The 22,838-nt window shown below is 41.3% G+C and overlaps 2 protein-coding genes across 2 annotated transcripts in view; one reads left to right on the top strand and one right to left on the bottom strand.

The window, feature by feature from the left end:
* Slc4a5 (solute carrier family 4 member 5) overlaps window positions 1–7,781 on the top strand; it is a 107,861-nt gene extending 100,080 nt beyond the window's left edge. Inside the window, exons 25-28 of the mRNA XM_069989023.1 lie at window positions 1,420–1,572; window positions 3,077–3,161; window positions 4,086–4,153; window positions 5,994–7,781. Of these exons, the coding sequence (XP_069845124.1) occupies window positions 1,420–1,572; window positions 3,077–3,161; window positions 4,086–4,120 (273 nt within the window). The 3' untranslated portion in view covers window positions 4,121–4,153; window positions 5,994–7,781. The remainder of the gene's footprint in view (window positions 1–1,419; window positions 1,573–3,076; window positions 3,162–4,085; window positions 4,154–5,993) is intronic.
* A 610-nt stretch (window positions 7,782–8,391) lies between these two features.
* Mthfd2 (methylenetetrahydrofolate dehydrogenase (NADP+ dependent) 2, methenyltetrahydrofolate cyclohydrolase) lies at window positions 8,392–21,218 on the bottom strand. Its single transcript, XM_069989021.1, has 8 exons — window positions 21,079–21,218; window positions 15,994–16,178; window positions 14,181–14,303; window positions 13,674–13,826; window positions 12,938–13,045; window positions 12,194–12,286; window positions 11,735–11,860; window positions 8,392–9,555 (listed from the first exon to the last, which is right to left on the bottom strand). The coding sequence occupies exons 1-8, from the start codon at window positions 21,177–21,179 to the stop codon at window positions 9,392–9,394; spliced, it is 1,053 nt and encodes a 350-aa protein (XP_069845122.1). The 5' UTR covers window positions 21,180–21,218; the 3' UTR covers window positions 8,392–9,391.
* Window positions 21,219–22,838: the final 1,620 nt, after the last annotated feature.

The following is a 22,838-nucleotide window of genomic DNA, read 5'->3' as shown; positions in this document are numbered from 1 at the left end:
GTGCAGGAGTCTGTTAGGAGGTCTGGCCAGTACCGAACTGCCTCACTTTCCATTGCCCTCCTCTATCCTACTGAAGGCCTGCCTGCCTGCCTCACTGGAGCAGGACTAGCTGAGAGGTTAAGGCCAGGCCAGGTGCTATACAACTCTGGAGGGTAAAGAGGAAGTGGAAGAAAGAATGTCACTGTGGCAGGCACCCCTCCAGTGACAACCCAGGTGTAAGGTCAGGGCAAAAGCCACCCAGTGTCCATGCTGGGATAGGGACTGGCTTGGGGCCGGAGGACAAACTTAACCTGCAAAGGAGTTCCCCACTGCCAAACCTCAAACTCTTCTCAGAAGTAGATACATACTAAGAATAAATCCATTCACAAAGCAAAGTAACTGAATTTGATGAATATGGCATCCCATTGAAGAGCACTTAAAAATAAAAGGAGAAATCGTGAGGTGGCCTAAGGGAAGAGCAGGATCAAGAATTTCAGACCCCAATAACAATACAAAGTTTGAGCTGGAGAAAGATATATAGAACTTCTTTGACTATTGTGAATGTTATAGAACTCTGAAATTTAAGAGAGAGAGAGAGAGAGAGAGAGAGAGAGAGAGAGAGAGAGAGAGAGAGAGAGAGAGAGAGAGAGAGAGAGAGAGAGAGAGAGAGAGAAGAGAAAGAGAGAAAGAGAGAGGAGGAGAGAGAAAGTGAAAGAAATTGAGCACTGGTGGCTCACTCCTGTAATCCTAGCTGCTCAGGAGGCTGAGATCTGAGGATCAAGGTTCGAAGTCAGGCTGGGTAGGAAAGCCCATGAGACTCTTATCTCCAATTAACCACCAGAAAACTGAAAGTGGTGCTATATCTCAAGTGGTAGAGTGCTTGCCTTGAGCTGAACTGCTGAGGGACAAGCGTCCAGGCCCAGAGTTCAAGCCCCACAATTGATTTAAAAAAGAAAGAAAGGAAGAAAGAAAGAAGGAAAGAAAAAGAAAGAAAGAAAGAAAGAAAGAAAGAAAGAAAGAAAGAAAGAAAGAAAGAAGGAAAAAAAAGAAAGAAAGAAAAAGAAAAACTGGTTCTCCAACCTATGGTCTCTATCCTGGCTCTCCACTTTAACTGTCACAGGTTCTATCCCTCTCAGTAACTGCTACCTTGAAGAAAGACTAGATTGAGAGGGACCTAGGTAGAAGTGAATGATGATTTGTAGAAACTTTGAAATGGCTCCAAAAACATTAACTACAAAAAGTACCCAAATTCATACAAGAGAAAAACTATCCCATGGCTTAAGCTCCACCAACCAGTAGCTTTCCTTTGTAAAAGGTGAGATCAATAGAACAAGGTGGATGAGGTCAGGTCCATTGAGAGACTGAGAGCCAAGCATGGCATAGACAATGGTTTTCTCTGAGCTTCCTCAAAACTTCAGTCTCTCTGTCTACCCACCACAGATCCTAGGCCTTATCATTGTTCGGAGGCTTCTGGACTTCATCTTCTCCCAGCATGATCTGGCCTGGATTGACAACATCCTCCCAGAGAAGGAGAAAAAGGAGACAGACAAGAAGAAGAAAAGGAAAGGGGCCCACGAGGACAGTGATGAGGAGGTGGGAAAGATGAGATGCTTGGACAAAGGGGAGTGGTCTAGAGACCCTCCCTTCCCTTCTGCCTCAGCCAGGGAGGGGTGGCTTCTGAGGTGGCCTACAACAATGCTTGCACTCAAACAAGGATGAGCTGGGGCTTCTTCCTGCCTCGATCTGGGGTGCTGAGAGTCCATCGGTTCCTAGGAATATCTTCAGGGTGGCCAGAACCAGTGACCCTCCCTGCCTTAAAACAGGTGACTGAACAAATCCACTCTCCCATTCCTGTGAGTTATCAACCAGCAGTGCAGTTTCCTGAGGAAAGATGGCTGTAACATGTAGGACACCCGAAGACTGGAACAGGCTTAGGGAGAAGGGCCTGGTGGGAACTTACAAGTAGACTGAACTTCAGGAATCTAATATGCCTCAGATGAAGTGAGGCAAGAAGCATGTGTCCTCACTGAAAGGAGAGTGACATTTTCCAGATGCCTAGGACCACCTGGTTGTCCCATCTACCCCTCTTCTCTCATCTTCTACATCCCACCCACAAAACACTCTGTGAGTGTTTTGGAGCCAGTCCAGAAGCTTTTGTAAATCTCAAAAAAATTAGACAAAAAGATGATCTGGTTCATGTTTACTATAAATGATGACACAGTACCCCAAAGGGAAGTAACTTTCCCATGATGAGCAAATAGCTGACTGTCTAGGAGAGAATTAAAGTCATTCCTGACTTTGATGCTTGATTTCCAGTATACTGAACTGCCCCCATGTCATCTCTTAATGCCATGCCTGGCTCCCAGTCTCTCAGTCTGACCTGAACTCATCTACCTTGTTGTAGTGATCTCACCTTTTGCAAATGAAAGCTGCTCATAGGCAAATCGTTGGTGACTAGTTGATAAATTCTTGCTGACTAGCTGGTGGAGATTCAGTCATCCTCTGATGGTGGTGACTAGTGAAAACTCCCCTGGCCCTTAATTACTGTCCTTTTTCAGGACAGAGAGAAAATTTGGAAAAAGGTAGATTTTGAAAACAAAGAGTTCAAGTGTCTTTAAAAATAAGTACTTATTCTTTCATTGGTTCATTCAATAAATATTTATATAGCTTTCACAAAACAGGAACTACACCAGGGTTGGAGGTGTGGGAAAAGCATCTCTGCATTACAGGCTATATTCAGTGCAAGAATGGAATTCAAGATATCTAGATTCATCTTGCAGACATCTTTGTAGCAATACAGGGAACATTGCAAAGTTCATTCCCAACAACTGGCTATATACCAGATGAAACTTGTTTTGAGGAGTGACATCCCAGGACAAGTTCCTTCTGAACCGTTCCCTGGGTGTCCAGAAAGTGGATTTACAGTGTTCACCACCCTCCAGGTCTCTGGGAGCTAGCAGCGCCCTGACTGCTTGGTCTGGATGTGAAGAGGATGGCAATCTGCACATTGTAGATACATGCATTTTCCACTTTGGCAAGAAGGCCAAAGTGGTTATGTTGGTGGTGTTTATCAGCTTTTCCCACTGTTTTTCTCCAGCCCCAGTTCCTTCCTCCCTCAGTTATAAAGATTCCCATGGAAAGTGTCCAATCAGATCCCCAAAATGGTATCCACTGCATTGCCAGTAAGTAAAACACCTGGTATTTCTCCCTTCCTATTCACTACTAATCCTCCATCTATTCCCTTAAGAACTTCTAAAACCTGTTACTTGGGAATCTGATCATTTTAGATACTAGAGGGCTCAGTTTCTAGACAAATCAAAAAGAAAACTGAATCAATCAAATGGAACCTCAAAGCACACTGAAGACTCCTAGCACCAATTTCACTCAAAGCTAAACCCTCATTCTTGCCTTTCCTTTGGCATCTCTGGCCCCACTTGGCCTTCTCTGAATTGTTTCAAAACACAGGAATCCTAACATGGCCTCCTGAGCCACTCATTTTCTGGGGGGATGTTGAAATGATTGAGAACTCCAATCATTTTCCACCTTTAGAGAAACAGGTAGATATCTGCATGGTAAGTCAGAACCGAAGGTCCCAGTATAAGTCGCAAGTACCCGCCATATGCTAAAGGGGAGGCTTCGGGGGAAGGATGGAGGATTGCTTATAAAGACGCTCCCAACTGGTGGACAGTTGTGTCATGAAGACCACACAGCCCATCTTGGGAGTCTTTAGAAAGCTCCAGCCTGTGTCTTGACCCTGATGCTCCTTTGCGCTTTCAAAGACAGCAGTTATGGCTGGATTACCTGGGATCCCACCAGCACCCTCAGTTCCCTTGGGGATTTCCTAGTACCATTCTCTATCACAGTATTGCCAGATCTTTCTTCCAAGGGCCTCACTTCCTCTTAACCCAGCTAAGAACCTTCTGTGTGAAGAACTGAGCCAGAAGCAACCCAGTTCTAAAGGCCTCAATATTCCTTTTAAATATAGTATTGTACTTAGGGTTAGAGAATGAACAAAATTAATGGTTGAGGAGGGGTTAAAGAAATAGGATGTTCTTCTTTATTTCACTTAAACCTGTTTCACATCTGACATTAAATTTTCCTGCCAGGAAAAAGATCTTCCAGTTGGAGTTACTCACTCTGATTCTTCCTTCAGTGGCTCAGAACTTGATCGAAGGTAAAGGCTCAGGATGGGATCAGAGACTCCTGGGTGTTAGATAAGACACTAAGCAATGTCCAGAAGGTTGAGGGATTAGGATTTCACACTATGGATTTTGATGCCACAACACAAGGAGACAGAGGATGATTAGCCACCTCATACCTTAGGGACAAGAAACAAATGAGTCTTCTTATTACATCCACAATGTGGTTAAAACACACAAAGGTATTCAACTTTAATACAGGGACTTACTGCAAATATTGCATGGAATATTGAAAAAATAAAACTAGACAGTAAAACTAGACATAAAGTTTAAGTACCTGTTACTGAATGACAGAACAAATGTATGTTAAGGATGATAACACCACTTTAATACTGTATGGAATAAAGTAACAACAGGTTAATTATCATAGATCAGATATGGGGGAAACATAAATCTAACAAAAAATAAAGTTTAAGTGGAGCTAGGAAGTCAAGAAAGGATTTGAGACCCAGATGCTAGAACCTCCAAGCCAACAATGTGATTACTTGCTGTTCATGACCAAAATCTAACATGAAAAAAGGGGGACTACTTCATGATTATAGAGGATGTTGTGAAATGAAAAAGAATCTGGGCCACAGAAGCCTGTATCAGTTTATTACTAGGGAAGCTGGTGGGGGCAGTCCCCCTCCTACCATGTGCCCTAGAATGGACAGGTGTCAGTTGGTGTTAGATCCAACCTTAGTAAGATCACAGGCTACCTTGTCTAGAGGCAGATAAATCTTCAGACTTAGATGTATGTACGCTTTACAGGAAGCACACGAGATCTCCTGAATTATGAGGGGAACTTTTATCATATTGCCAGCATCAGGAATTACAAGTCAACCTTGGGCTGCAGGCCTAAGGACATTCTAACCTAGGAGTATCACATGCCAAATTATGTGTCCTTTAGTTCCACATGCCTAACGCAAGCTCCTTTTTCCTGAAAGCCACTGATCTTGCTAAATTCCTGTTAGGAGAAAAGCGATTTATAAATTGAATCTCAAATTGTCCCACTAGGGCAATTCCCCAAACCTGTAAAACTAGTCTCATGGAACTAGAAGTGTAGAAAATTTGGTTAACTAAAGATGTTGCTTCCCAACTGCCTCAGTATCAAAATAAAACATTACACTAAGTCAAAACAGAAGGAAACAAAAGCCACTAAATAGCAGGATTATGCCTCAGCAAAGCAAAGGCTTAGCAGCATAATGTAGTTTCACAAATATTAAGCGCCAGGTATCTACTGGGGATGATGCTTGATTTCTGGGGATATAGAGTGACAGGTAGACATGACTCAGTGTTCAGTAATGGTATACAGGAGAGAAAGGCTGGTTCTAAGGGAGAGATTGTCTAGAGAATCTAGGACCCTAGTTCCCTACCCAATGTACAGAGCAGAGCAGAGCATACAAGTGTTTCTAGGCAATGAGAATGCTTGAAGCACTATTCGAAAACATTCACACAAGCCAAAGAGCAAATACCGGAGGGGTGAGCAATCAAAGCAGGAACATAGGCAGGAGTTCAGGTCCCGAGGTCTTTGTCCTCCATGCTATGGAATTTGTCCATGTGATTTCCTTTGAACAATGGGGAGTCAAATTTATGACTTAGTGTTCACGTTGGTAATGGATTAAAGAATAGATTGCATGAGATCAGTTCAGTGACTATGGCTGCAATCTCAGGAGATTGAACACTTTGTTCCCAGGGATGCATTAGGAGTTTATATGCTTAGTGTATGATAGTTCTAACCTATTTTCATTAAAGCTCTGTTTGGAGTTCGGGAGGATAGTGTTTTAAATACCCCAACTACATAATCATTCTTTCTTCCTACTTTTCCTCATTCAGCATCACCTTGCACTTCAAAATCTCTTGTCCAGCTTCACCTGCTTTCAGCTATCCACGGAATCCTGTCTTCATGGTGCCACAGGTGAAGATAGAAATGGAATCTGATTACGACTTCACAGACATAGATGACTATGGAAGAGAAGCCAACGGTGAAACCACCCTGTAGGACCACACAGCTTCTCCCAGGCTGGGGACAGGGTGAGATGTGTTAGTCTTCATTGTGGGAGTCTGGGTCAAACTCTTAACTTCTTGGTGCCTGTTTCCTTATGGGTCCTCCTGCCCGATAGAAAATTGAAGATCATTCAGTGAAGAGTTCTACTTCAATACTTAGGTGTTTCCTTCCCTCTGTAGTTTAAATACTAATATAGATCATCCCTTCTTTTATAATGTGGTCAGATAAGTTATATTTCTTTTGAAATGAATGTCTCCCCAAACTCTAAGATAAATGGGCAATAGTCCATTTATATCTAAAACAAACACCAATTACATTTTTAAAGGTTATGTTTAAATCTAGATTATTTGAGAGAACTTTAGTCAGTTAATGAATTAATGTAGAACTAGTGCATCTGACTAAACAGTGCTCACTAAAGTGAAATCTCAACCATGTTAGATCAACAAAAGACCCTTTAAATTTATACCACTGGCTTTTCACACTTGGAATCAAAGTGTGATTTGGATAGGTCCTTCCTGCAGTTTTTCCATGGCTGATTCCCAAAGTCAAACTTCCATTCACATAAACATCTTATGTTAGACAACTAATATTTTGGAAGATTATAACTTTGTAATGTTAAACTAGTAGTTTAAAAATAACGATTTAAACTATTTGGGTAAATTATGCTAAACTGGCTATTAATGAAGCAAACTTTTTCCTGGGAAACTTAAATTTGACATTTTCAATTCCACATTTAATAAGCTCCAACGTCTACATTAATTGTACATCTACAAAGAGGCTGACATTTTCTTTCTCAAAAACAAATAGGGGCTGGGAATGTGGCTTAATGGTAGAGTGCTTGCCTAGCATTCATGAAGCCCTGGGTTTGATTCCTCAATACCACATAATCCAGAAAAAAAAGAAGTGGCACTGTGGCTCAAGTGGTAGAGCAGAAGCAGCTCAAGGACAGAGCCCAGGCCCTGAGTTCAAGCCCCAGGATTGGCCAAAAGCAAACAAACAAAAACAGCTATAGATTTGAATTGAGTAAATCACCTTGGTTAGTTCCTACATTTATTCAAGATGACAAATGCAGGTACTTTTTTATTCATTCATTCATTTTTTTTTTTAAGACAAATGGCACTAGATCACTAACACCTTGAATGCCAGCACATCTTCAGAGCCTAGATAGTGTGTGGACCATATAAAGTGTTCATTACAGTTAATCTTAACTCCCTCCAAAAGGATACTGCCAAGAGGTATAGACCTCTACCACTCCTGATAGCAACATTAGCTGTTCACTAATCCACAACCACATCAAACTTAAATTCTTTTTCATTTTACATTCTTCCTTTGTGCCATTGCATCCTTAACATTTCAGCCTGAAAGCCTGGCTGATTTGCAGTAGCACTTCGTCCACATTAAACTGTAGAAATGTTATGCATTCAGGAGTAAATATGCTTGATTAATCAGACAAACTGGAAAACTGCAATGTTAGTTTTTGTTGTTGTTGTTGTTGTAAATTGATCCATGTAATTTTTACCTTATATATCGTTTATATTTTGTATGTATATGAAGTTTAATTTCAATAGCTTTCAACACATTGACATACTGTTGCTTCTCCATGTTGTCAGTACAGTTTTTTCCTTACTTTTAATGTAAGCATGCTTCAATAAAACTTAATCCTGTCTGCTAATCTTACTCCATGTTTATTAATTTAGGTAAGTCAGCAGGCATGGCATATATGGGCCATAATTCACTTACAAAAACCTCCCAGCAAACTCATAACACTGGCAGAGGTACAATGAAGGAACAGATCAAGCTGACTAGGACAAGAGCTCCTTTTTCCTGAGTGAACAAACTCCAAACAACTCTTTTTGATAGCACACAAGAACCTATCCCTACCTCAAAATATGCCCAGCAAGAATCTTCCAATCTTAAATCAAACTAATGCTCACAGGATATAACGTTTTTCCATTGTGTACACAAGTGGAGAACTCAGCAACAGGAAAACCCGTTGTTTTATACATAAATTGAATACATGACTTACAAAGCACTTAGAACCTCGTAATTGAATTTCAGATATTAAGCTTTGGACTTGTTAGTATTACTTACCGGTATGTGAAAGGAGTAGGTTGGTTTCTCCCTAGTTACTCAAACAAATTTGTTATGATTTGGGGGTTACCAAATATAGAAATAACCAGACTGATGTATCCAGGAATAAAAGTCATAACTAAGACAGTAAGAAAATACTATTCTAGAAACTCATTCCACACCAGACAGATGTGTTTTATTAACAAAACAACCCTTTAATCAGAAAGTCTGATTAGATTTGACATTAACTGAAGATCTTAAATATCTTTCAGGAAAGCCAACAGAATATGTAAAGAAAAGCAGGCAGGTGCTGCTGCATCTTTGGTGGAAAGTAAGTTGCACAGTTATACAAGCTGCCCTAGTGATTATCAAGTCCAAGTTTTTTCCAAAATAAGTTTCAAGATATAACAGAGAAACCACACAGGTTCCCCCTAGCAATACAAAACTTGAACAACAAAATGTAAAGATATAACAAAAGCCAAGTACAACAGTACACACAAATAATTTATAAAATAAACCTTTCAGTCCTAGAAAGCTAAAATGGAGAGAGCTCCCAGAAAGATAAAATACATACAAGGGCAACATTTCCCTAATGACTAAGCCACAAAACAACAGCTAATTCACATGTAGTTTTCCTTAGCCAATTCAGTTCTGTAGATAAATTGGTTACACTCAGTATTATACAGAAATCAAGGTCATTTTTTTCTCCAATAAATCACTTTCTCCACTAAATCCTTTTTACCTTCTCCCTAATTTTCACTAGCAACATTTTTCCTTTGGTTTGAACAGCTGAACTCAAAAGGTTTGGAACCTAAAGTGAGTATCAACTCTTATTGGAATAGCACTTAGGAAATGCACTCCTAGAAAAGGCAGATTTTTAACTTAAGTATGTGATAAAGTTAGGCATCCACTCTCAGTGTAACAGCATCTCCAATGTTATCTTCAGGTAAACAGTTTCTCTTGGCTAAATCAGATGATCCAATATGACACCAGAGGGCTTCCTGGTGACATCAAGCACGCGTACACACACCCACTTAAACTTTCAATAAATACAAAGCATCATTTCAGTAGAATAAATTAAACATATTGCATTTCTGTTGGCCTGATTTACTTCTTGGACTGGCTTGGAGTGCTGTTCATGGCATGGGTGACACAGTTAATTGGTGGCAACTCCACGCTCTTTAGACTTCAGCATTTCTAGCTCTTCTGGCCTTAGCACTTTTTTTGCAGCAATAATGGTATTCTTCATGAGCATTGCCACTGTCATGGGACCTACACCTCCAGGGACTGGAGTGATGTAACCAGCTTTCTTCTTGACTTCTGCATAGAAACAAGACAGGCAGCTACAGTTAGGCAAAAGAACGTATCTTTAACATATCATGAATGTATGCAAAGAAAAAAACAGTAACAAACATGCCTCTGAAAAAAATTACATATACATTAATCAAGGGTAATGTTTTGTTTTTTTTTTATTGTAAAAATACTGTACAGAGGGGTTACAATTACATAAGCAAGATAATGAGTACATTTCTTATCAAGCATTGTAGCCTCCTCCTTTGTTTCCCCTTCCCATCCCATCCTCCCCCCGTCTCCCTGATGGGTAATGTTTTGAAAACAACATGCACTTAGTATACAGTTAGTCAATGAATGTACATTTAATGAGTGGTATAACTTACCAGCTAATTTTCCCACCATATTAAAAACATTTTAAAAAGGAATATATGAAAGTAAAAATCTCCCAAGCAACCAAACAAGTAATTTTTTAATATGTGAAAAGCAAAACATAAAAAACATTGTCTTTTTTCAATACTCAGGATTGAACTCAGGGCTTCTTACAATGTAGGCAAGCAAGGACTCTACCACTTGAGTCACATCCTGGACCTCTAAAAAATTTTCTTAATAAGAAAATACTAGGGCTGGGATGGTGGCTCAGTGGTAGAGTGCTTGCCTTGCATGCATGAGGCCCTGGGTTCCATTCCTCAGCATCATATAAGCAGAAAAAGTCAGAAGTAGCACTGTGGCTCAAGTGGTAGAGTGCTAGCCTTGAGCTGAAGAGCTGAGACAGCGCCCAGACCTAGCATTCAGGCCACACACTGGTTAAAAAAAAAAAAAAATAAGAAGAAGAAAGAAAAAGAAAAAAGAAAATACTAGTGGCACTGTGGCTTGCCTTGAGCTGAAGAGCTGAGGGACAGCACCCAGGGCCCAGAGTTCAAGCCTCAGGACCTACCAAAAAAAAAAAAAAAAAAAAGAAAAGGAAATACTTAGAAGCCAGGTGCTGGTGGCTAACATGTGTAATCCTAGTTACTCAGGAGGCTGAGATCTGAGAATCACAGTTCAAAGCCAGCCCAAGTAGCAAAGTCCATGAGACTTCTCTCCAATTAACTACTAGAAAACCAGAAGTGGTGCTATGGCTCAAAGTGCTAAGTGCTAGCCGTGAGCAAAAGCACTAAGGAACAGTGCCCAGGCCTGGAGTTCAAGCCCCACAATGGACAAAAGGGGGGGGGGGGCAGGATGGGAAGGACTTACTGAGATACCTAAACTTGAGTCTGAAACAGAAAGTTAGTAAGATTATCAGCATAAGTTTTAAGCATGGCTCAAGTGGTATAATGCTTGTCTAACATGGAAGAAACCTTGAACTCAAACCCAGTACAACCACAAAAAAGAAAAAAAGATTGTCAGCATAAAATTCAGTTAAATATCTTAAGAACTGAAAGGATGGGCCGGGAAGGTAGCTCAGTGGTAGAGCGCTTGCCTTGCATGGATGAGGCCCTGGGTTCGATTCCTCAGCACCACATAAGCAAAAAGAAAAAAAGCCAGAAGTGGCGCTGTGGCTCAAGTGGTAGAGCGCTAGCCTTGAGCTGAAGAGCTGAGGGACAGCGCCCAGGCCCAGAGTTCAGGCCCCACGACCGGACCCAAAAAAAAAAAAAAAAAGAACTGAAAGGAGAAGTTACAGGACTTCTTCACTGACCATGTCTGTGATCTTTCCTTTCAATGAAAATGAAAATGATTAATACTTTAGGAAACTTAAGAAAATGATTTCATTAAATTTTCAAACTGGTTAAAAGTCATTAAGTTGTTTCAGTTATTAAGTCTAAAGAAAACAAAACTAGCCGGGCGCTGGTGGCTCACACCTGTAATCCTCAGGAAAAGTCCATGAGACTCTTTATCTCTAGAAAACCAAAAGTGGCGCTATGGCTCACCTTGAGCTGAAGAGCTGAGGGACAGTGCCCAAGCCCAACAACAACAACAACAACAAAAAAAGAAAACAAAACTCCCTGGAAAATGAATACCTGCCCTCCATAACTTTATGACACAAAAATATAAACTATTTCTAGAATAGGTGTCATTTTAAAATAAGAATCGTCTTATTTCTTGTGAAAAATAGTTTGGACAGTATTTCCAGGATAACTCAAATTTAAAAGTTAAATAGAAAGTAAATGATAAATCCTAAAGGCAGTATTTATTGGTTTTATAATTTTTAAAAAATGACCTCATTTACCTTCAAAATCCACATCACCAACCAACTTGGGTTTTGCAGTTACAGGGTCCTGAACTCTATTTATCCCCACATCAATAACTGCGGCTCCTTCCTTGATCATGTCTGCTGTGATCAGATTGGGAATTCCTGGCAATGGAGACAGGAATAAACCATCCACTTAGTACTGAAAACAAAGACTCCAACTGCCTTTCCATTTCCAGACACCTGAGAACTTAATAACAAGCTTTATAAAAACCAAGAAATCATTGCATTTCATATAGTAAATGGTAATATTGTGAGGCCATCAGGAAGCTTCACCTACCCAGTCTACAATGAAAAACAGTATTCTAACCCACAGCTCCACCCACATCTTTACTGTTGAGGGGAAAGATGAATGGAAAGGCAGTTAGGCAGGCAAATTCTAAGATGTACAATCTCACTCTTCCTTTGGTCCTTCTGTCCCCCTCTCTTGAATTTTACCTGCAGCAGATATTACAATATCTGCAAGAATTGTGTGCTTCTTCAGTTGTTCTTTGGGAGTGTGTCGATGAGATATTGTAACAGTGGCATCACCTATGAAGAGAAAATTACCTGCTGAGTCTAAATCAAAACCTGGGATTAGGTCAAGTCTCAGCCACTCAAGTCATGGTAGAAACTTCATCCCTGATTTAGGCTAGGGTACAATTCAAGTGGTACCTATAATGACTGATTTATGACATTTTCCATACACAAAATAACAGAATATGACATAATACACTTCAATTCTATCAATTTAGTCCATTCCAATGGTCTAAGATTTTTTTTCCCCCCACCAAATGACACAGCTCATGGATACTAACTTTGTAACTAGGTAACTAAGAACTATTTCTTACTTCCAATTATCTGAGCTGTAACTGAACATTTCTCTCTTTTTTGGTGGTGCTAGGGGCTGAACTCAGGGATTCACGCTTGCTAGGTGGGCACTGTGTCACTTGAGCCATGTTCTGAGACATTTCTAATTGCCTATAGTCATACTTTATTTAAAACTCACATTTGAGGCTAGTTCCATAATAAAGGAACTCCCCTTGGTGACACTGAGTATGGCTTCCACACAAAGGTTACTCTAAGTGAACAAAATTATACCAAATACACAATACAAGAAAGTTAACACTCCCAAATATCTACAGAATTGCCCCTGAAGGTTCTCACAAAATGGACAAGACTATTCTGAAAGCAATTCCCTACCTCCAGGACGTTCATGTGCCCCATCTGTGTGTAGTAACATTGCAATGGGCATTCCAACGTTTTTTGACCTTCCAGCCACAACGACGTTTTTCCCTAGGGTTGGAATACCTATGGGGGGTAAAAAGCAAAAAAAAAAAATGTGTGTGTGTGTGTGTGTGTAATATATATTATATGTAAATTTCATTTAAAGCATTTTCAGTCTGTCTTAAAATGAGCACCAAAAGAAGTCAGATGACCTAGCATGTGAATCTAATTTTGATAATGACATCATTGTTTATTAGCTCATCAGCCAATCAGACCTATCCTTGCCACATAGAAAGGGTTGGAGAAAAGACTCTAACACAAAATGTTACATAAATGTACACTATCATCACTAGAAAATCCTAAATTTCCTTTCCTTAAAGCCTCTGGATTAAAGAGCAAGAACCATTATAGGCAGGCGTTAAGAGGTCAGCTCTGCAAATGGGGACAGAGGATGCATGCTGGGAGTTCTATTCTTTGGCACTGGAATTTTTGTCATTTACAAGTATAAGTTAAATATTGCTCATCTGAACTACTTCAGGCTGGAAGTGTTTGAAATTTCCAAGTTTTCCATATTTGGTAATACCTGCCCAGATTTTACCAGATTCATATCTCTAATCTTAAAATCAATAATACTCAAAAAGTTTTGGATTTCAGAGCTTTTGAGTTGAGACTTTGGGTTAGGGACAGACATACAATTCTGGGATATACTTACCAGTTCGCTTAAGGATTTCCCACACACCCCAGGGGGTAGCTGGTAACATGGAATACTGGTCCAAACACATTCTCCCTACGTTGATTACATGAAAGCCGTCAACATCCTTGTCTGGAGAAACAGCGTTGCAGATTCTTCTCTCATCTATGTGTTCTGAAAAAGAAGTTGGGCAGTGGCCTTAAATCGCTGTTCTATAGTTAGTGCTGCTTGACTCAAGCTTATCTGGTGTGTACAGAACAAGCTCACATTAAACGAAATGTAAAATGCCTAATACAAAAGGCAATAAATACCCTTTTTCTCACTGTTTCCCTTCACTACCTTTTATATTAAGATTCAATACTAAATTGTTAATATTAATTACATATAATAACACTAATGTTTCTAATAATAATATTTCTAAGTCAATATTCCATCTTCTGAGTTCACCTCCCCTTTTAGGTCAAATCCACACAGAGTGCAAGCTGTATAAGCAGCCAAGCCTCTCCACTGGTAGAGACCAAAACTCACCTGGGAGCGGCAGCTGAACAAGAAGGCCATCTACATTTTCATCATTATTTAGTTTATTGATTAAATTCAACAGCTCTTCTTCTGAGATTGAAGTTGGTTTTACAATAGTCTCACTGTTGATTCCTATTACAAGAAAATGTCAAGGTTATAAAAAACACTTCAGTACTACTATTTTATTGCCTGCTGTTCCCTGCTATCACAGTGTTACCATTGCACCACTCTGGGAGCTGAAAGCCTGGACTGATTCACAGCAACTTAAAAAGCTAACTTCACAAACCTGTACTGGAGAATACCTGTTCAGTGGTTTTCCAGGCACTAATCTACGTAATCCTCAGCAATTCTGTCTTGTAGACGTGAGACTGAGTCTCAGATTAAAAGCCGCCAATCACAGGGCCACATTTCTTGTTCTAAAGCTCATGTTCTTTCATCTGTACCATGCTACTTCAGTGTTTCCCCTATCCTCCGCAATGATCTTGGAGCTTGAATTCTGAGCCTGAACACTGCTTTTTTGCTCCAGGCTGGCACCTGGGCTGGCTTTGAGTCATGATCTTCAGGTCTCATGCTCTTGAATAGCTAAGATTATAGGCATGAGCCACACACACCTGGTTCCCTCCCAGAATCTTAAAATGTCATAGCTTGCTGTTTTCTAGAACTTTTCAACTGAAAGGGGCACTGATGAAGAACAGAACAGACCTGTGGTTCATGCGCCAGTGACTGTATAGCCTCACCAGAAGGGTACATAGTACTTAAACCAATGACCCACAGATGAGTGGGCAGAGATCTATCTGAATCTTGAGCCTTTTATCTGCAGCCACATGGTAATCTGTTGTCCATAAGACATGAAATATCATATCAATCTCCCATCACCTAACTCTGAGCCACTTTTACAGCATGCTTAGCTTCGGAACAAATCAATTAAGAAATCAAAAGATGGGGCTAGGAATGTGGCTTAGTGGTAGAGTGCTTACCTAGCATGCATGAAACCCTGGGTTCAATTCCTCAGTACCACATAAACAGAAAAAGCTGAAAGTGGCACTGTGGCAAGTGGTAGAGTGCTAGCCTTGAGCAAAAACAGTTCAGGGACAGTGCCCAGGGCCTGAGTTCAAGCCCTAGGACTGGCCAAAAAAAAAAAGAAAGAAACCAAAAGATATTTCCCAGAAGTTAGTCATTTCCTTTCAATCTGTGACTGTTCAACCGTATTACTAACATGTCTTAACTCCCCATTGCTCAATCTTTCCTAATTCCCTATGGCTTTAAATTTCAAATGTTCAAGTCAAGAGACTTTTTTTTTTTTTTGGTCGGTCATGGGGCTTGAACTCTGGGCCTTGGCACTGTCCTTGAGCTCTTCAGCTTAAGGCAAGCACTCTACCACTTGAGCCATAGCACCACTTCCAGTTGTCTGGTGGTTATTTGGAGATAAGAGTCTCACAAACTTTCCTGTCTGGGCTGGCTTTGAATCACAATCCTCAGATCTCAGCCTCCAGAGTAGCTAGGATTACAGGTGTGAGCCACGGAGGCCGGCTTCTCATTTTTGTTTAAGGAAAACAAATGTAAAATTTGTCATCCGTGAAAATGGCAAGGCTAAGAACAGAAGTTAGACCATATTCCTGAAGACACTGAGAGTGCTGATTAGGTTCCTCCTGTTCCAGTCAAAAAGCAAATATAGGGCCTAAGTTCTTTATGGCAGTGTTCAATCCCATTAGCAACCTCTGCCAGAGTTTTCTAATCAGAAAGAGATTCCATAAGTTCCAATGGCCTTTGCCTCAAATAATCTTCAAGTGAATAGTGTGGGGGAGCCGACAGTGACACATACCCACATCTGCAGCTGCTCTGGTTTTGTTGAGGACATAGGAATGACTGGCAGGATTCTCACCAACCAAAATCACGCTCAGGTGCGGCCTCTTGTTGCCAGATGCTACCCACTCTTCTACCTCTTGCCGCACCTCCTGCTTGATCTTCTGGGCCAGTTTCCTTCCAGAAATGACAACAGCTTCATTTCTGTAACAGAGGCAACAGAGTTACAAAAACAAAGTGTTGAAATTTCTGTACAATGTAAAGCTCAAACTACAAAAAGTTATTGACCCCAAAAACTAACAGCCTTCAATTTAAGATTTAAATGCCTAAGACAAAAAACAATTGAAATCTGAAGGACAGATTTAAGTGATACCCCTGTGTCCCGCTGTAAATTTGGAGATAAACTTGATTGAACTAGTTCATCCGACCTCAGGAAGTTTAAGTGACAGACAGTACTCAGCCAGGTGGGGTCCTGATCAGTTTAAGCTCCTAATGTTCCACCTCATTACTTCCTGACCAAGGCCTATGAGACAATTCTTTCCATGGACATTTTTCATTTCCTACACCTTACACTATGAGATTTTCTCTACAAGACTCAACAGTTTCATCTAAATGCTCATATGCCATTTGTAGTTTGTTTTGCCAGGACTTTTCACTTTCCTACCCACAGATGCTCAAATCCTTTACATAAAATGATATTTGCATATCACCTATGTACATCCTCTCCTATACTTATATAAATCTTTTCCCCCCAGTCATGGGGCTTGAACTCAAGGCCTGAATGCTGTCCCTCAGCTTTTTTGCTCAAGGCTAACACTCTACCACTTTGAGCCACAGCTCTACTTCTGTTTTGTTGGGGTTTTTGTAGGTGTTTAATTGGAGATGAGTCTTACGAACTTTCCTGCCTGGGCTGGCTTTGACCTGTGATTCTCAGATCTCAGACCCTCCTGAGTAGCCAGAATTACAGGTGTGAGTCACCAGTGCCCAACTTAAATAATCCAGTGCAATGCAAAGATTTATCAATAGTTATTTTACTGTGTCGTCTGTACATGCTTAGTTAGATGAAGTTCCCCCCCCCACACACACACATAGTTTCCATCTACAGCTGACTGAATCCAGAGACAGAGATTGCCTATACAAAAACTATGTCATGTAGTCAGACCTATAGCCTCTACATTGAACAGGTTAAACCTCAAAATGCCTAGGGCTGTTCACAGCCCCTTGTGGGGAAAACTTCTGATAAGAGTGGGAGGACCCTCCTTAAGATGGTAGTACGCTCTACCCCAGGTCTCCGTAGCCCATACACAGCTGACCAGCAGTGAGCATCTGCTAGGATGGCTAGCAGTCCAGATGGTACAAAAGCTTCCACGAGGAGCAGTACTAATTAACTAGACCAGACAGTGCTCCTCCCTGAGGCACTTCAAACTAGAACCAGAGGACCTGTTGAAAGAGCAGAAGAAAGCCATAAAAAGAAGGCAGGATCAGACAATATCAATTGCATCAAGGGCAACAATTAGGGCAAGGGGACCAGAGAGCTGGTGCGGCAGCAGGACAATGAGAAAGCTCAGCCATCTAGAGGCTTCTTCAGTTCCCCAAGCCATGCTTGAATCTCTGTAATGCTCTCTTCCCAATTAAACGGGTTATGCAGCTCTTCTTGGGCTACATGAAGGCCAAATGTTAAAAATCCTGTTTTGTTTTGTTTTTTTTCCTACCTAACAGTCATTACTTGAAGAATAGCATTTCTTCTTTAAGCAAAAAGATCCCATGAGGGCTGGGAAGGTGGCTCAGTGGTAGAGTGTTTGCCTTGCATGCATGAGGCCCTGGGTTTGATTCCTCAGCACCTCATAAGCAGAAGAAGCCAGAAGTGGCGCTGTGGCTCAGGTGGTCGAGTGCTAGCCTTGAGCTGAAGGGCTGAGGGGCAGCGCCCAGGCCCAGAGTTCAGGCCCCACAACTGGCAAAAGAAAAAAAAAATGTTCCCATGAAAACAGTTCTTTCCCCCTTAGGCTTCTGCTCTCTGTCACAGGAGGACTGCTCCAACCTCATGACCAAAGAAACATCTGTTCCCTGCAGCAGATGTTAGTTCTCAGCAATAATTACATCAAGGCACTAGATGCCTCTTACTGTCAGGATTAATTCTCAATTCCACTACTAAAAATAGAATTTTAAAGCTTTTACAAGCTTTAAGTCTTCTATGCTTGCTTCTTATTTGCCTTATAAGTAAATACCTACTTTAAACAGCACCTACTTTTAAACTTTTAATACAAGTTTACATCTAAAATTTATACTAATCATACTATGTCTTACAAGATAGTAAGACTCACAGATTTTAACAAACCAATATTTTTACTCAGATTTTATGTAATGTATCCATGTAACTGTGATCACAATTTATACTCATGGTATATTAAGGAAGTGAAAACACGTTAGTATTTACAAATCTATTTTAGAATTAGAATGAAGAGATTTAGGACTTTGCTAATATAAATATTCCTGGCAAAATCCCTGGTCTATATCAGTAAGTGGAATAACTATCCTTAGCCAGAAATACATTCTCAATTCTGGAATGCTACAAAGACTACTAAAAAAGAGCTTAGCTACTCAGGAGGCTGAGATCTGAGGATTGCGGTTCAAAGCCACCTCGGGCAGGAAAAGTCCGTGAGACTCGTATCTCCAATAAACCACCAGAAAACCAGAAGTGGTGCTGTGACTCAAGTGGTAGATCGCTCACTTGAGCTAAAAAGCTGAGGGACAGCACTCAGGCCCAGAGTTCAAGCTCCAAGACCGACCAAAAAAAGAATAAAAAATAAAAAAGAGCTTAGGATAGTCATTCATTCATACTGAATGAAGTAACTTATATAAAGTGTCAGGCATGTATGTTCAATGAAAGCAATTTCTTATATCATGTCCATGTCATGGATATGTTTATATACATACTTATAAGAAATTACATATATATATATATATGTATGTGTGTATAGCACATATATACTTGTGAAAAGAACATAGCTGGCACTTCATAAAAAGGTTCTTTTGACAGCAGTTAACTTAAGAGAAAATGGTAGCAGCCCACTTGAACTAAAAATGATATGCTAAAGCTCAGGACACAGGGTTCTGGAAAAAGGCGAGGTTCCAAGTTCCAATCTTTGCTTCCAAAGACAGGTTCTGGATGTTATGCCAATTTGTTTAAAAAAAAAAAAAAAGTAATACAAGTAAAAACAAAGCCACAATGTCATAAAGAACTTTCATAATGTAACTGCATTTTAGCCCTCCTTTGCTTCTCAAAACTCTGTAAAAAAAATCATACACACACACACACACACACACACACACACACACACACACACACACACACACACACATATGCTTATAGAGCTTTCCAGAAAAAATTAATTAATGGGACCAGTAAGGAGAGAAGACACAAAGGAAAAAGGAACTAATATCTATGAAACAAAAGATTCTGTTATCTTGGCAGTATTATAATATTCAGTTTGCTATACAGAAGAAGAAACTGAGAAGTTGAGAAACAAGATTCAAATAGAGAATTCTGCTCCAAAGTCCACTTGCCCCATGCCCCACTGTCTCCAAGGCTACGGTACTAACTCTCTAACTATGAGGTTTATGTTCCTGAAGCCCTCTGAAACAGCAGTGCAACACTGTAAATATCAAATGTGCAGCACAGATAACCTGGATTGCATTCAGGGCTTTGGAGCACACATCTGTCAGAAAGGCAAGCAAAAGGAAAGCTTTCGCTATTTGAGTGTAAACAAACTGGTCTATGTCGTTAGGCAATGGATAAGATGATTTTTATAAATACTTTTCAACCAGAACAGTCTATGAAAGGTCTTACCCTCAGGCCAGCAGCTCAGGAAAGCAGTTAAAAAAAAAAAAAAAAAAAGGATGGCGCTATAAAGGCTGATCATGGTCAGACCAAGGAAAGTCTTATATGTTTCCTCCCAAGTCCTACCAAAAAAGTCATCCCCACGCATTCTGTACTCTGCATCCTGTGCTCCAACAAGCAGAGCCTTGGAAATGTCATTAATAACATTTAACAAGACTCTAGGAAATGAAAGCGCCCTGAATAAAGACAGACAGAAAAGAGGTTACAAAGACAGAAATCACAGCCTCGGGCCCCTTATCTAGGTAAGAATTTAAGTTTGAAATCTGGATAGATCAGGGAAAAAAAAAAAAATTACCTCCCTAAGGCAAAGCCAACAGTTTTCCCTGTCCATCTCCCAGGTATCTTTTTCCACCCACTTTCTTTGTGGGCAAAATATGTATAACATGAAATTTACCATCTTGACCACTTTGAAGTGTCTGGCCAGGTGTATTGATTTCATTCATAGCAATCGTCCCCACAAGCCGCTTCCAGAACTCACGTTGTAAAACTGCACGCACACACACACACAAACACACACACACACACACACACACACACACACGCACACACATGCACACCCTCAAGAAACAGTCATTCCCCACTACCCGCCTCCTCCCATCAGCCCCTGGCAACCTCCCGGAGATCAGCACCTCAGGTTACCCAGGCTGGCACTGGCCAGCTTGCCACGGGCTGCAGTCAGACTCTTGGGGACCACCGTACGTACATCCACCGCAGCCAAGGGGCAGCGCGCTGCGCCCACCACACCCATCCCCGAAGGAGGACGAGGAGGAGGGAAGTGCGGATACCCCACCAGCAAGCCGGCTCGGGGATTTCATCAGACTGCACCAACCCGGTCCGCCGCTAGGGTCCCGGCAGGGTACCGCGAGCGCGGGCTGCCCTCGGGAACCGCTCCCGGCGCTCGCCGACGGTCTCCCCTGGGCAAACTCCCCGCGTCGGTGTGGGGATGCCAGCAGTATCCCTGAGGGCTTCCCAGGTAAATCGGGGCTCCCGGAAGCTCTCGCCCCCCGCGCCCAAGCCTCTGCCCCACACGGCCGGCTCCGGCCACGCTGGGTGCCACGTCGCCCCGCCACACCCCTCTCTCCCCGACCGCCACGGCCCGGGCGATGCTAAAAAGGCGGCCCCGCGACGCCCATCGGAGAGCCCAGGTGGCCCTCGTTCTCGGTTTTCACCGGTTTTCCGCGCTGATCCCCTCCTCGACCCACTTACCGAACTGCGGCAAGATGGAAGGGGTGATGGCGGAGGTGGCAGCTGTGCGCAGGTCGCAGCAGCCGGGCAGCCAATGCGGACAAGAGAGAAGCTGTAGCCATGGCACACGCCGGTACCCGTGCCGGGAGAGAACCGCGCGCGCGGGCTGTCCGCGCGGTTATACCGCCGCCCCCGGATAGGCTCCGCCTTCCGAAGATTCCCATTGGTCCTCTCGGAGCCGTGGAAGCCAATCAGCTGTCTTCATTAAACGTAAGCTAAATCCAGCAGGGCTGTGCTTATGATTGGAGTACAAGGAGAAGGCCACCAAGCTGTGGAAGGCTCTGAGGTCTCTATAGCACACCCTGATTGGCTGAGAAAGGCAAGCCCCTGTCGGATGCAGCTGTTGTCATCCAAGCCTGGTAAACGGGAAGATAGTTCATTCTATGATACAGGACTCTGGGCATTCGCACGCTGTGAGACAAGGAAGAATACTTTTAGAGAACAGAAAGGCAAAAGGCCTACGCGCATCTGATCATACAAAATAATAGTTATCCGACGGGCGCCGTAGAGTGGCTCACACCTGTAATATTAGCTACTCAGGAGGCCTCATAAGATCCAAGGGTAGTGGTTCAAAGCCAGCCCTGGCAGGAAAGTGCGTGAGACTCCTATTTCCAATTAACCACCAGAAAATTGGAAGTGACTCTGTGATTCAAAGTGGTAGAAGCACTAGCCTTGAGCAAAAAAGTTCAGGGACAGTGCCCAGGCCCTGAGTTCAAGCCCCACAATGGACAAAACTAATGAAAAAATAATAATATTTATCAAAATGAACTCCAAGAAATGACAAGACTTTTTTTTCCTTTTTGTGCTGTTTTTGTTTTCTTTTCTTTTTCAGTTTGTTTATATGCATCTGGGAGTATAAGGGGAGGCACAGAAACGGAGGGGCAAAAGGTGAACAAGTGTGGCAATGGTACTCAGATACTATGTTGAACATGAACTATACAACTTGTGGATGGGATGAGAGGAAAAAACTAGAAGAGAGCCAGGGAAGGGATAATACTATCCAAAAAGAAATGCACTCTTATTTGACTTATGTAACTGTAACCACTCTGTATGTCACCTTTAAAGTAGCAATTTAAATCCTTTTTAAGAGTTCACTTATTCAATTATTGACCAGATGAGCACCTAATGTGTGTCAGGCACTTCCAGGAACTGTAAAGTGCTGATAAATAGGCAGGGACTAGATTGTTTGTCTAGCAAGCAGGTGCCCTGAGTTTTAAACCCCTACACCACAAAAGAAAAGCAGCTCAACTGTGGACAAAGAAATGTAGATCAAGTTTGAAAAATCACCATTTGGAAAAGTCAGAGTAAAAAATTATTCAGAATCAACGATTGTCAAAATAGCAGTGTGAAGGCTAGATGATGAGAAACATATTTACATATATTTACATATAAGTTTGCCAGATCTAGCACAGAAAAGTACAGTATGTCCTATTAAATTAAAAACATTTTAATAATAACTTCTGGAGTTTCTATCTGTAATTATTTTTATTTATTTATTGTTTGTATTGTATTATTTATCAAGACAACTGCTGCTCACTCTCCTGAGTGACCTTTACTTTCTTCTTTATTAAATAAATTCTTCTCTTAAATAAAGTATTATTTAACTGGAATTCAAACTGGACTGACCTTTCCGTATCTATTGGACAGCTATTTTGTGTAGACTCAGAATATTTCTCTAGTAAAACACTAAAAAAAAAGTCATCAAAGTTAATATACAAGTA

This window comes from Dipodomys merriami, unplaced genomic scaffold, assembly GCF_024711535.1.
Source record: "Dipodomys merriami isolate MVZ:Mamm:240054 unplaced genomic scaffold, mDipMer1.0.p SCAF_37, whole genome shotgun sequence".
Classification (NCBI taxonomy): domain Eukaryota; kingdom Metazoa; phylum Chordata; class Mammalia; order Rodentia; family Heteromyidae; genus Dipodomys; species Dipodomys merriami.
This window is presented reverse-complemented; position numbering and strand designations above follow the sequence as displayed.

Coding starts and splice junctions, on each gene's coding strand:
- Mthfd2 (XM_069989021.1), bottom strand. CDS start 21,179: ATGGCTACAGCTTCTCTCTTGTCCGCATTGGCTGCCCGGCTGCTGCGA. Junction 16,179..21,078: donor TTCCATCTTGCCGCAGTTCG/GTAAGTGGGTCG, acceptor CCTCTGTTACAG/AAATGAAGCTGTTGTCATTT. Junction 13,046..13,673: donor GGAAATCCTTAAGCGAACTG/GTAAGTATATCC, acceptor TACCCCCCATAG/GTATTCCAACCCTAGGGAAA.